At 45.3% G+C, this 14422-nt stretch overlaps 1 protein-coding gene across 2 annotated transcripts in view; it reads left to right on the top strand.

The window, feature by feature from the left end:
• The window catches only part of LOC112242231 (phospholipid phosphatase-related protein type 5-like), a 50787-nt gene that overhangs the window by 748 nt on the left and 35617 nt on the right, over positions 1-14422 (top strand). For both annotated transcript variants that reach the window (XM_042318717.1, XM_042318719.1), the window contains exon 2: positions 3699-3826. In XM_042318717.1, the coding sequence (XP_042174651.1) occupies positions 3755-3826 (72 nt within the window). In that variant the 5' untranslated portion in view covers positions 3699-3754. The remainder of the gene's footprint in view (positions 1-3698; positions 3827-14422) is intronic.

Here is a 14422-nt window from a genome sequence, read left to right as displayed (position 1 = left end):
CATCTCAGTCTCCGTCTTTCCTGACCCACATTGATGAACCTGTAGTGCTACATGCAGAGCTGTCTTAATGTCACACACACACACACACACACACACACACACACACACACACACACACACACACACACACACACACACACAGTGTCACACACACATTATAAAAGCAAATACATTCACTCTCTCTCTCGCACACACACACATCTGCTGGATTGTCAGGGAGAAAGAGTAGCGTATCAGTCGTGTGTGTGGGTAAGTGTGTGTAATTGTGTGGGACTGTGTGTCGCTGTATGTGGGATTGTGTGTAGCTGTTGGTGGGTAGTGAGAGAGGAGGTGTGTGGTAGTGTGTGAGGCAGGGTTTTGGGGTGTCATGACAATACTGCAGTGGTATGAGATGGAACACAGATGATGACAGAGACACAGAGAGATTATGTATTGAGAGAGAGAGCGAGACAGAGAGAGAGAGACAGAGAGAGATGAAGAGAAAAAAGGAGGGATGACTGAGCTGGGTGAAGAGAGAAGGAGAGATGGACTGAGTGGGGTGAAGAGAGAGAAGGAGAGATGGACTGAGAGGGGTGAAGAGAGAGAAGGAGAGATGGACTGAGTGGGGTGAAGAGAGAGAAAGAGAGATGGATGGAGTGGGGTGAAGAGAGAGAAGGAGAGATGGGCTGAGTAGGGTGAGGAGAGAGAAGGAGAGATAAGAACTTTCTTCTGAGACTCGTCAGTCTCTTCTTGTTCTGAGAAATGAAGGCTATTCCATGCGAGAAATTGCCAAAAAACTGAAGATCTTATACAACACTGTGTACTACTCCCTTCACAGAACAGCGCAAACTGGCTCTAACCAGAATAGAAAGAGGAGTGTGAGGCCCCGGTGCACAACTTCATTAAAGAGATGGAGCTTCATTAAATAGTACCCGCAAAACACCAGTCTCAATGTCAACAGTGAAGAGGTGACTCCGGGATGCTGTCCTAGGCAGAGTTGCAAAGAAAAAGCCATATCTCAGACTGGCCAATAAAAATAAAATATTAAGATGGGCAAAAGGACACAGAGACTGGACAGAGGAACTCTGCCTAGAAGGCCAACATCACGGAGTCACCTCTTCACTGACGTTGAGACTGGTGTTTTGTGGGTACTATTTAATGAAGCTGACAGTTGAGGACTTGTGAGGCATCTGTTTCTCAAACTAGACACTCTAATGTACTTGTCCTCTTGCTCAGTTGTGCGCCGGGGCGTTGTACGAGATTTTCAGTATCTTGGCAATTTCTTGCATGGAATAGCCTTCATTTCTCAGAACAAGAATAGACTGACAAGTTTCAGAAGAACGTTCTTTGTTTCTTGCCATTTTGAGCCTGTAATCGAACCCACAAATGCTGATGCTCCAGATACTCAACTAGTCTAAAGAAGGACAGTTTTATTGCTTCTTTAATCAGGACAACAGTTTTCAGCTGTGCAAAACATAATTGCATAGGGTTTTCTAATGATCAATTAGCATTTTAAAATGATCAACTTGGATTAGCTAACAAAACGTGCCATTGGAACACAAGTGTGATGGTTGCTGATAATGGGCCTCTGTACGCCTATGTAGATATTCCATTAAAATCTGTTGTTTCCAGCTACAACAGTCATTTACAACATTAACAATGTCTACACTGTATTTCAGATCAATTTGATGTTATTTTAATTTCTAAGTGACCCCACATTTTTTGAACGGTAGTGTATCTCAATTCAGGATTCTGTTCAGAAAGGCCTGAGATCAGGGCCGCGTCCCCAATGGCACCCCGTTCCCTAAGTAGTGCACTATGTAGGGAATAGGGTGCCATTTGGGACATAAGTGAGGAAACGGTGACCCGAAGGAGGCTTTCTAAGAAGAGTATACAGAAGGGACTAAGGGATGTCAATCAAACCTTGGGACTGCTTTTCAAGTAAAGAAATGCATTATTCTCGCTCTGTATCGGAATTCATATTTGGGGTTTATGCACTACCCAGAATAATATTGACTGTGTGAATCAAACACATCAACTGCAAATCAACTCAGACAGGCTTTTTTTGCTGCTACGTGGTGAGAAATGTACTGTTGACTTTGATGGAACAGTATCCATAGTCCTTGGAGCCTACAGTTCTTTCCCCATATGGGTATCTGCTTGTGGGTAGGTGGAAGGAAGCCTTCTTATCTTATGCCACGTTCTTTGCCAAATGCCTTTCTTTAATATATGGTCTCTTATCTTTTGCTGTCCTGTGGGGGGAATCCCTGAGTTGACTTCAATTTGGGATTGTTGTTGTTCAATGTTTTCTCTTCCCTCTTTCAATCATCTTTTTTGAACCTTCTCTCCCTGTCTCTCTTATGTATATCCTATTCCCATGCTGTGTTTGACTGACTGTGTCTGAAAACTGTATCTGACTGACTGTATCTGACTGACTGTGTCTGAAAACTGTATCTGACTGACTGTATCTGACTGACTGTGTCTGAAAACTGTATCTGACTGACTGTATCTGACTGACTGTATCTGACTGACTGTATCTGAAAACTGTATCTGAAAACTGTATCTGACTGACTGTATCTGACTGACTGTATCTGACTGACTGTATCTGACTGACTGTATCTGAAAACTGTATCTGACTGAAAACTGTATCTGACTGACTGTATCTGAAAACTGTATCTGACTGACTGTATCTGAAAGCTGTATCTGACTGACTGTATCTGACTGACTGTATCTGAAAACTGTATCTGACTGACTGTATCTGACTGACTGTATCCGAAAACTGTATCTGACTGACTGTATCTGACTGACTGTATCTGAAAACTGTATCTGACTGACTGTATCTGACTGACTGTATCTGAAAACTGTATCTGACTGACTGTATCTGACTGACTGTGTCTGAAAACTGTATCTGACTGACTGTATCTGAAAACTGTATCTGACGGACTGACTGTGTCTGACTGACCGTATCTGAATGACTGAACCATGTTCTGACTGACTGTGTCTGAACTGTATCTGACTGACTGTGTCTGTGCTGTCCGTGACTGACTGTGTCTGACTGACCGTATCTGACTGACTGTCAATACTTTTCTGGGGCTGTTGCTAAAGGTGAAAACTGTATCTGACTGAGTCTGACTGACTGTGTCTGACTGACCGTATCTGAAAACTGTTTTGACTGAATATCTGACTGACTTCCTGTTGACTGGACTGAACTGGAGCACTGACTGACTGGCTGTGTCTGAAAGAAAAAGTGATACCGACTGACTGTTGACTGTGTCTGAAAGTTGACTGATTCTGACTGACTGTATCTGAACATGACTCTGTCAGAAACTGACTGTGTCTGACTGACTCTGAAAACTGTATCTGACTGTGTTTGACTGACTGACTGACTGGCTGTCTGTGTATGACTGACTGACTGTGGAACAATCTGACTGTGTTTAACTGACTGTGTCTGAAAACTGCATCTGACTGACTGTGTCTGACTGACTGACTGTGTCTGAAAACTGTATCTGACTGACTGTGTCTGCGTCCCAAATGGAACCATATTTCGTGTGTGTGTGTGTGTGTGTGTGTGTGTGCGTGTGTGTGTGTGTGCTTGTGTGTGTGTGATAACATTTTAATTTTTTTAAATAACTCAAAATGGTTCCAAAATTAACTGAACTGGAGCAATTTGGCACAGCAATACTTTTCTGGGGCTGTTGCTAAAGGTTATGATTCTACAGGTGCATCAGTCCAGCTAACAGAAGAGAAACAGAAGAGAAACCGGGAAGAAGGAACAATGAGGAATATAGGGGACAGAGACCTACAGAAGACCAGCACCTACATCGTACCCTGCTTCCTGTTAGTGGAGGTGAGTGGGCAGCATATTGACCAATCATTTGTATGATATGGTGAAAGAAAAAGGATACATTCCAATATTTCAATCACCCTTTCTCTTGTCCCCTTTCAACACACAATAAATCCAATCCTATATATTGGAACATGGCCTCAGTGCAGAGACCTCTTTGTTCATTGCTCTGTCTGTACTTCCTCCTCTCCTCTCTCCTCCCCTCCTCTACCTCCTCTCCTCTGCCTCCTCTCCTCTCATCCCCCCTCTCCCTCCTCTCCTCCGCTGCCCTCCTCTCATCCCCCTTCTCCCTCCTCTCCTCCGCTGCCCTCCTCTCATCCCCCTTCTCCCTCCTCTCCTCCGCTGCCCTCCTCTCATCCCCCTCCCTCCTCCTCTCCTCCGCTGCCCTCCTCTCATCCCCCTCTCCCTCCTCTCCTCCGCTGCCCTCCTCTCTCCGCTCCCCCTCCCCCCCTCTTCCCTGCCCTCCCTCTCATCCCCCTCTCCCTCCTCTCCTCCACTGCCCTCCTCTCATCCCCCTCTCCTCTCTTCTTGTCTCTTTTCCTCTCCTTTCCTCTCCTTTACTCTCCTCTCATCCCTCTCTCCCTCCTCTCCTCCTCTCCCTCCTCTCCTATCATTCCCCCTCCCTCCTCCTCCACTCCTCTCCTCTCCTCCTCTCCTCTGCTCCTCTCATCCCCCTCTCCTCTCCCATCTTCCCCTCTCCTTTCCTCTCCTCTCCTCTCCTCTGATCCCCCTCTCCCTCCTCTCCTCACATCCCCCTCTTCCTCCTATCCTCCTCTCCCTCCTCTCCTCTCATCCCCCTCTCCCTCCTCTGTTCCTCTCCCTCCTCTCATCCCCCCTCTCCTCTTCCTTCTTCTTCCCCTCGCCTCCCCTCCCTCCTCTACCCCCTCTCCTTCTCAGCTCCCTCTATATTCTATAAACCCTCACATGTATTTCCTAATTAACCGGCCTAATTAACACAAGGAAATGCAATTAGCCCGCTCAGCCGCTAGCACTCTACGCTATTGCTAATGCTGTGCCCACTGCCCATAGAGCCTGCAACAAGGGCTACTGTAGTGGGTTAGCAGAGTTAGCAGTTTTAGCATTATCATGAGGTAAGAGGGGGATTTTTGCCATTAGCTTTACAGTATATCTAACACGTTACTGAGACCGTGCACCAGCTGTGCACGCGGAGCCTGTGGGCAGAGCTAGCGTAGCAAGTTTATAGAGTTTTAGCATTATCATAGGGTTAGAAGTCGTTAGCTATACAGTGGACTATATATTTCATGGGGTTTTAATATCAAGGCTAACATTAGTAGCTACAGTTTAGGGTAGCCTAGTGGGGCGGCAGGGTAGCCTAGTGGTTAGAGCATTGGACTAGTAACCGGAAGGTTGCAAGTTCAAATCCCTGAGCTGACAAGGTACAAATCTGTCGTTCTGCCCCTGAACAGGCAGTTAACCCACTGTTCCTAGGCCGTCATTGAAAATAAGAATTTGTTCTTAACTGACTTGCCTAGTTAAATAAAGGTAGGGTAAGAGCTTGATTTTGAGTTTAGCCACAAGACAACGGTATATATCCCGTGGGGTGTTATGACAGTTGGAGTGGAAAAATGTCTTTTTGTTCAACTGCAGTGAGAGAAACTGTAGAGTTATCGAGTTAGACAGTAAGCATGGTTAACCTCTTTACAGTGTAGAGTTATCGAGTTAGACAGTAAGCATGGTTAACCTCTTTACAGTGTAGAGTTATCGAGTTAGACAGTAAGCATGGTTAACCTCTTTACAGTGTAGAGTTCAGTTTAGGTATCAGATGTAACTAGCCACTGTATATCTCATGTGTAGCACACGGGGATGTGAGAAATGTACTCCGCAACCTAAAATATCCTCACTTGCGGTAACAAATTGTACATTTTCGGTGGCGCTGACTGGTAAGACGCTCCGGGAGTGCGGTCACGTGTGCAAGGGTTCGAGCCTTGGTGTGAGCCAAATCAGGAGAACGGTACTCGCTAAGCAAGCAGCGTGATGTCTGTCAAACCTGTGTTATGACAGTTGAATGTATTTTTGTTCAAATCAGAGACATTTTAGGGCCAGCAGTTAGTCATGGTACCACATAGGGTTAATGGTTGGGGTCGATGTAGCTATATCCCAGTGTGTCCGGAGAGTTGGAGAGTGGACTTCATAATGTGTTTTTGTACAGCCGCAGACTGTCGGAGAAACAGCAGTAAACAAAAATGCAGTTTGCAGCGTATTAGTGGTTGAGTCCGAATTTGAGCTCAGCCACTAGACATGCAGGCTACGTTCCCGAATGGCACCCAATTCCCTATAGGGCCCACAGTGCTCTGGTCGAAAGTAGTGCACTATGTAGGAAATATGGCGGCATCAGGGCCAGCCTACCACAATGGGGTGTCGTGAGAGCTGGAGTTTAATGTGTGTTTGTTCCACTGTAGTCGGAGAAAACAGTAGTACATCTCTGGGGCATTCGCCTCCTACACACATTATACCATTCTCTACCCGACACACTCAGCTGTGTCCCAAATGGCACCCTATTCCCTTTATAGAGCCCTACTTTTGACCTGAGCCTCCTTTGGCCTCCTTTCTTCAACCATACTACTCCACTCCTACAACCAAGCCATCCAGCTATTTTTACACTCCTCCAAAACACTCATCCCTCTCTCCAACACTCCTCCAGGGTCCCCTCTCCTCTCTTTCTCCATCCCTCCTCTCCTTCTTCTCTCCTCCTCTCGTCCGTCGGTGGAAGGGTTGTGAGAGAGTAAACGGCCTGCTACTGTACAGCACCCCAGAGGGCATCCAGTCTTCTGTTGTTACATTAGCATCTCATTACACTATTCTCTAAAACAAATGGGCTGACGTTCTCCTTTTTTACGCCTCTCTTCATCTCTTATTCTCTGACTTTCTCTCTCGCTCTCTCTGGCTTGCTTTCTCTCTCTCTCTCTCTCTCTCTCTCTCTCTCTCTCTCTCTCTCTCTCTCTCTCTCTCTCTCTCTCTCTATCTTGTTCTCTGTCTCTCTCTTTCTCTGGGCATTTTTTCATATTTTCCAACCATTTCCATCTTTCTCTATCCTAGAACGTGAGAACATTTCTTATCAGTCCCGTTAATAAACAAGGGATTACACAGGATTTCCCCCTTCCCATCCTTTTGACTGGGATGAGAACTTCAGAATGGAAAATGGAAGCTAAGCTGCTCCATCTCTATCTCTTCTAACCTCTCCTCCTTCCAGGCAGAATAATCCTGGTGTGAAAAGACACACACACATAAACGTATCACACACTCACACACAGACACACTGAAATGCACATGCACACGGACGCACAGACACACTCTCTCTCTCTTTCTCTCTCTTCTCTCCTGGTCCAGCAGTGTGTAACAAGGTAGACGTGCTGTGGGGGCACAAAGGGGCACAAAGTGTCTGCTCTCAAGGCTAACTGGCTCCTTCACTTCAAAGACTGAAGCGCATAAAGAGTCGTTTTGATGTAACTGATTTTACACCGGGCTTCAGTGGAAGAGGAAGTAAGTGGCAATTGGAAGGTCATACTATATGGAAATAAAGGGGCAATCAGCAGTTGGTACATACACTTTTTGGACTTAAATTAATGATATACCCATTGATTCTTGAAGAATATAACTTTTAAAGTTTAGTTCAACTGTTGTGCCCGACAACTGTCAAATGATTTTGGCACCTTTTCTTGTAAACTTAATTAGTTACAAAATGAACAGCTGATGAGAAAACTGTCAATCTAATTGTATTCTGGTTGCCCCAGAGAAAACAAATCTGAGACATTGCCTATGGGCCCTGGTCAAAACCACCTAGGTTTCTTCCTAGGTTTTGGCCTTTCTAGGGAGTTTTTCCTAGCCACCGTGCTTCTACACCTGCATTGCTTGCTGTTTGGGGTTTTAGGCTGGGTTTCTGTACAGCACTTTGAGATATCAGCTGATGTACGAAGGGCTATATAAATAAATTTGATTTGATTTGATTTGAAAACCAGTGCAATAACCTGAGTGTACAAAACATTAAGAACACCTTCCTAATATTGAGTTGCTCCCCCCCTCTCAGAATAGCCTCAATTCATCGGTACTGACTCTACAAGGTGTAGAATCCAGTGCTTTCCATAGTTGTATCAAGTTGACTGGATGTCCTTTGGGTGGTGGATCATTCTTGATACACACAGGAAACTGTTTAGTGTGGAAAAACCCAGCAGCGTTGCAGTTCTGGACACAAACCGGTGCTCCTGGCACCTACTACCATATCATTTTCAAAGGCACTTAAATATTCTGTCTTGTCCATTCACCCTCTGAATGGCACACATACACAATCTATGATACTCAGAATGGCACCGGAGGGGATGACTGCCGTTTTATGGTGCTCCTAACCAACTGTGCTATTTTGTTAGTTTTTTCGCGTTGTTTGTAACTTATATCTTAACTTATTTTGTACATAATGTTGCTGCTACTGTCTCTTATGACCGAAAGCAACTTCTGGACATCAGAACAGAGATTACTCACCTCGAACTGGACAAAGGATATACTGCTTTCTAGGGAATGTGCCCAAATCCCTGTCATTTGCGTGAAGAAAACACGGAGAAAAAGGGCGAAGAGGTCAGGCAGCCTTCGGAGAATTCGTAGGCAAGTGAGTAAACCTCCACCACCATCCGTTCTATCGGCCAATGTGCAATCATTGGAAAACAAAATGGATGATATACAGTCAAGACTGTCCTACCGACGGGACTTTAAAAACGGTAATATGTTCCGTTTCACCAAGTCGTGAATGAACGACGACACAGATAATATAGAGCTGGCGGGATTTTCCATGCATCGGCAGGACAGAGAAGCTACGTCTGGTAAGATGAGGGGCGGGGGTGTGTGTCTATGTGTCAATAACAGCTGGTGAGCGGTGTCTAATATTAAAGAAGTCTCTAAGTATTGCTCACCTGAGGTAGAGTACCTTATGATAAGCTGTAGACCACACTATCTACCAAGAGAGGTCTCATCTACATTATTCGTAGCCGGCTATTTACCACCACAAACCTATGCTGGCACTAAGACCGCACTCAACCAGCTGTATAAGGCCATAAGCAAACAAGAAAATGCTCATCCAGAGGCGGCACTCCTAGTGGCCAGGAACTTTAATGCAGGCAAACTTAAATACGTTTTACCTCATAACTACCAGCATGTCACATTTGCAACCAGAGGGGAAAAAAACTCTAGACCACCTTTACTCCATACACAGAGATGCATACAAAGCTCTCACTCGCCCTCCATTTGGCAAATCTGACCGTAATTATATCCTCCTGATTCATGCTTACAAGCAAAAATGAATGCAGGAAGTATCAATGACTCGCTCAATTTCGGAAGTGGTCAGATAATGCGGATGCTACTATACAGGACTGTTTGGCTAGCACAGACTGGAACATACAGGCGTACATATCCCAACCAGAAGCCATGGATTACAGGCAACATCTGCATCGAGCTAAAGGCTAGAGCTGCTGCTTTCAAGGAGCAGGACACTAATCCGGACGCTTATAAGAAATCCCACTACGCCCTCAGACGAACTAACAAACAGGCAAAGTGTCAATACAGGATTCAGATCGAATCCTACTACCCCGCCTCTGACACTCGTCGGATGTGGCAGGGCTTGAAAACTATTACGGACTACAAAGGGAAACCCAGCCGCGAGCTGCTCAGTGACGCGAGCCTACCAGATGAGCTAAATGCTTTTTATGCTCGCTTCTAGGGAAGCAACACTGAAGCATGCATGAGAGCACCAGCTGTTCCAGACGACTGTGTGATAACGCTCTCGGTAGCCGATGTGAGCAAGACCTTTAAACAGGTCAACATTCACAAAGCTGCGGGGCCAGACGGATTACCAGGACGTGTACTCAAAGCATGTGCTGACCAACTGGCAAGTGTCTTCACTGACATTTTCAACCTCTTCCTGACCGAGTCTGTAATTGTCACGTTCTGACCTTTATTTCCTTTGTTTTGTGTTTATTTATTATGGTCAAGGCGTGAGCTGGGTGGGCATTCTATGTTGTGTGTCTGGTTTGTCTATTTCTATGTTTGGCCTGATATGGTTCTCAATCAGAGGCAGGTGTTAGTCATTGTCTCTGATTGGGAACCATATTTAGGTAGCCTGTTTTGTGTTGGGTTTTGTGGGTGATTGTTCCTGTCTTTGTGTTTGTGGCACCAGATAGGACTGTTTTGGTTTTTTCACGGTTTTTGTTTTGTAGATTGTTGTACTTTCATCTTTATTAAAGATGCACAAAACTAACCACACTGCATTTTGATCCGCCTCTCTTTCCCCAGAAGAAAACCGCTACAGTAATGCCTACATGTTTCAGGCAGACCACCATAGTCCCTGTGCCCAAGGAAGCGAAGGTAACCTGCCTAAATGATTACCGCCCTGTAGCACTCACGTCGGTAGCCATGAAGTGCTTTGAAAGGCTGGTCATGGCTCACATCAACAGCATCATCCCGGATACCCTTGACCCACTCCAATTTTGCATACCGGCCCAACAGATCCACAGATGATGCAATCTCACTCCCACACTGCCCTTTCCCACCTGGACAAAAGGAACACCTATGTGAGAATGCTGTTCATTGACTACAGCACAGCGTTCAACAACGTAGTGCCCACAAAGCTCATCACTAAGCTAAGGACCTTGGGACTAAACACCTCCCTCTGCAACTGGGTCCGGGACTTCCAGTCGGGCCACCCCCAGGTGGTAAGGGCAGGCAACAACACATCTGCCACGCTGATCCTCAACACTGGGGCCCCTCAGGGGTGCGTGCTTAGTCCCCTCCTGTACTCACTGTTCACCCACAACCACGTGGCCAAACACAACTCCAACACCATCGTTAAGTTTGCTGACGACACAACAGTGTGAGGCCTGATTACCGATAACGTTGAGACAGCCTTTAGGGAGGAGGTCAGAGACCTGGCAGTGTGGTGCCAGGACATCAATCTCTCCCTCAATGTGAGCAAGTCAAAAGAGCTGCTTCTGGACTACAGGAAAAGGTGGACCGAACAGGCCCCATTAAATCAAATCAAATCCAATCAAATTTTATTTGTCACATACACATGGTTAGCAGATGTTAATGCGAGTGTAGCGAAATGCTTAACATCGACGGGGCTGTAGTGGAGCTGGTCGAGAGTTTCAAGTTCCCTGGTGTCCACATCGCCAACGAACTATCATGGTCCAAACACACCAAGACAGTCATGAAGAGGGCACGCCAACACCCTTTCCCCCTCAGGAGACTGAAAAGATTTGGCATGTGTCCCCAGATCCTCAAAATGTTCTACAGCTGCACCATCAAGAGCATCCTGATTGGTTGTATCACCACCTGGTATGGCAACTGCTTGGCAGCTGTAAGGCGCTACAGAGGGTAGTGAGTATGGCCCTGTACTTCACTGGAACCAAGCTTCCAGCCATCCAGGACCTATATACTAGGCAGTATCAGAGGAAAGCCCCAAAAATGATCAAAGACTCCAGCCACCCAAGTCATAGACTGGTCTAGGACCAAAAGGCTCCTTAACAGCCTCTACCCCCAAGCCATATGACTGCTGAACAGTTAATCAAATGGGCACCGGGACTCTTTACATTGACACCCCCCTTCCCCGTTTGTTTTTACACTACTCGCTGTTTATTATCTACGCATAGTCACTTTACCCCTACCTACATGTACAAATTACCTTGGCTAACCTGTACCCCCGCATATTGACTCGGTACCGGTAACGCCTGTATATAGCCTCGTTATTGTTATTTTATTGTTACTTTTTATTATTTTTTACATTCGTTTATTTGGTAAATATTTTCTTAACTCTTTCTTGAACTGCATTGATGGTTAAGGGCTTGTCAGTAAGCGTTTCACGGTAAGGTCTACCTAGACAAATACAGTTTGATTTGATTTGATGTCTTAAAAATCCTTTAACTTGTCTTCTCCCCTTCATCTACACTGAATAAAGTGGATTTAACAACTGACATCAATAATGGATCATAGCTTTGACTTGGATTCACCTACTCAGTCTATGTCATAGACAGACAAGGTGTTCTTAATGTTTTGTGCACTCAGTGTATGGGGAATATGGTGCAAGAAAGTGTCTGCTCTCAAGGCTAACTGGCTCCTTCACTTCAAAGACTGAAGTGCTTCAAAAGTCGTTTTGATGTAACTGATTTTGCACCGGGCTTCAGTGGAAGGGGAAGGAAGTGGCAATTGGGTGGTCATACTATATGGAAATAAAGGGGCAATCAGCGATTGGTTCAACTATCGTACCCGACAACTGTCGAATGATTTGGCCTCTTTTCTTGTAAACTACATTCATTAGTTTAAATGAATGGATGAACTAAATGAATGAACTAAATGAATGAACTAAATGAATGGATGAACTAAATGAATGAACTAAATGAATGAACTAAATGAATGGCTGATGAGAAAACTGACAAGCGTATTGTATTCAGATTGCCCCATAGAGAACTCATCTGAGACATTCCCTATGGGCCCTGGTCAAAGGTAGCACACTCTTCTGTATAGGGAATAGGGTGCCATTTGTCCCTCCAACCAGCATTGTTGTATTTATGCTACATAGCTGCAGCTTAGAAACACACAAACCACAGTCAACAGAAACTGCAGTAGGATGTTGGTTCTGTATAGATAAGAGGTGGACACCCGTCCATGTTTCCAGTTTCCAGAATAGGCATTGGTTGCGTAAGGTTGTGTATCAAGTCCGCCTGTATGCACTCACACACACACACACACACACACACACACACACACACACACACACACACACACACACACACACACACACACACACACACACACACACACACACACACACACACACACATACAGCTCATTCAAATCCATCTCTTTCTGGCTGTCAAGAAAGAGTTAGTAGCCCACTCACACTAGATGGTCTAGAGTCTCTCTCGGAGGAGTATGGGGGAGGAAAAGAGGACTTTAAGGCAGTCATGAAGAAAAGGAGGAGTGGTTCTATGAATAGCACCTGCAGTGATGATCTAACGGATGCAGCCCGAAGCACTCGTTAGCTCCCACCTGTTTGTTAATATGAGAGAGATAGGGAGACGGAGAGAGAGCGAGAGGGAAGGGTTTAGGAGATGGGGGAAGAGGGGAGGGGGGGTAGTGAGAGAAGGGTGGGAGAGAGAGAAGGAGCGAGAGGTTAGGGAGAGACAGAGGAGAGGCGCGAGAGAAAGGGAGAGAGAGATAGAGACTTCACAATACCAGAAATACACATACATTATTGCACCCATCTAACAGAAGGTCTTGGTTATCACTGATTATGTGTACTGAGTAAACGCAAGGGACTGTTAGATGTAGGAAGTGACTTGTGTAATATGTGAACACATACAGTATGTTCCTACTAGTGTGCTGAGACACATGGACTGTGTGTAATGTCCACATCTTCTTGCCTATGTGATGTTCAATGCAGAGTTGCTCATCTACTGTGCTGAATTGTAAACCATGTTTAACACAATGTTGCTGAGTTTCCCCTAAGAGTAAACTACTGAGGTGATGTCATTATGTAGACCAAGCCTTGTCTCATTCTATCAGGAATAGGGAGAGAGGAGGGGGGGTTAGAGAGAGAGACAGGAGAGAGAGAGAGAGAGAGACAGGAGAGCGAGAGAGACAAATGGCCGATGGTTTGATGAAGAATGCATAAACCTAAGAAAGATGAAAGATATTGAGAAACCTGTCCGTCCAAAAAAACAATGTACTGAGCAAATGTTCAATGGCTTTTTACCAAATTACCATACGACAGACCAGGTATACATCTGCACACCCCAATGTACTAACAAACCAAACAAAACAAAGGCAAAGTCGTCTCATGCTTTGTTGATTTCTATTTGGCATGAGGGTCTGCTATACAAATGGATGGAAAGTGGTGTTGGGGGAAAAACATACAACAATATGAAAGCCATGTACACAAACAGGTGTGTGGTTAGAATTGGCAAAAAACACAACCATTTCTTTCCACAGGGCCGTGGGGTAAGACAGTGGTGCAGCTTGAGCCCCAACCTCTTCAACATATACACATGGGGGCGGCAGGTAGCCTAGTGGTTAGAGCATTGGACTAGTAACTGTAAGGTTGCAAGATCAAATCCCTGAGCTGACAAGGTAAAAATCTGTCGCTCTGCCCCTGAACAAGGCAGTTAACCCACTGTTCCTAATTTATTCTTAACTGACTTGCCTAGTTAAATAAAGGTTAAATAAATAAAAAATACACTATACTGTATATACAGAAGTATGTAGACACCCCTTCAAATGAGTGGATTTGGCTATTTCAGCCACACCCGTTTCTGACAAGTGTATAAAATCTATCACACCGCCATAGACATGGCATTAGAATGGTCTTACTGGAGAGCTCAGTGACTTTCAACGTGGCACCGTCATAGGATGCCACCTTTCCAACAAGTCAGTTCGTCAAATTTCTGCCCTGCCAGAGCTGCCCTAGTCAAGTGCTGTTATTGTGAAGTGGAAACGTCTAGAAGCAACAACGGCTCAGGCGCAAAGTAGTAGGCCACACAAGCTCACAGAACGGGACCACTGAAGCGCATAGCTCATAAAAATCATCTGTCCTCGGTTGCAATA

The sequence above is a fragment of the Oncorhynchus tshawytscha genome, unplaced genomic scaffold, assembly GCF_018296145.1.
Source record: "Oncorhynchus tshawytscha isolate Ot180627B unplaced genomic scaffold, Otsh_v2.0 Un_contig_4934_pilon_pilon, whole genome shotgun sequence".
Lineage (NCBI taxonomy): Eukaryota > Metazoa > Chordata > Actinopteri > Salmoniformes > Salmonidae > Oncorhynchus > Oncorhynchus tshawytscha.
Note: the sequence above shows the minus strand (reverse complement) of the source record. Positions and strands in the feature narration are given on the sequence as shown.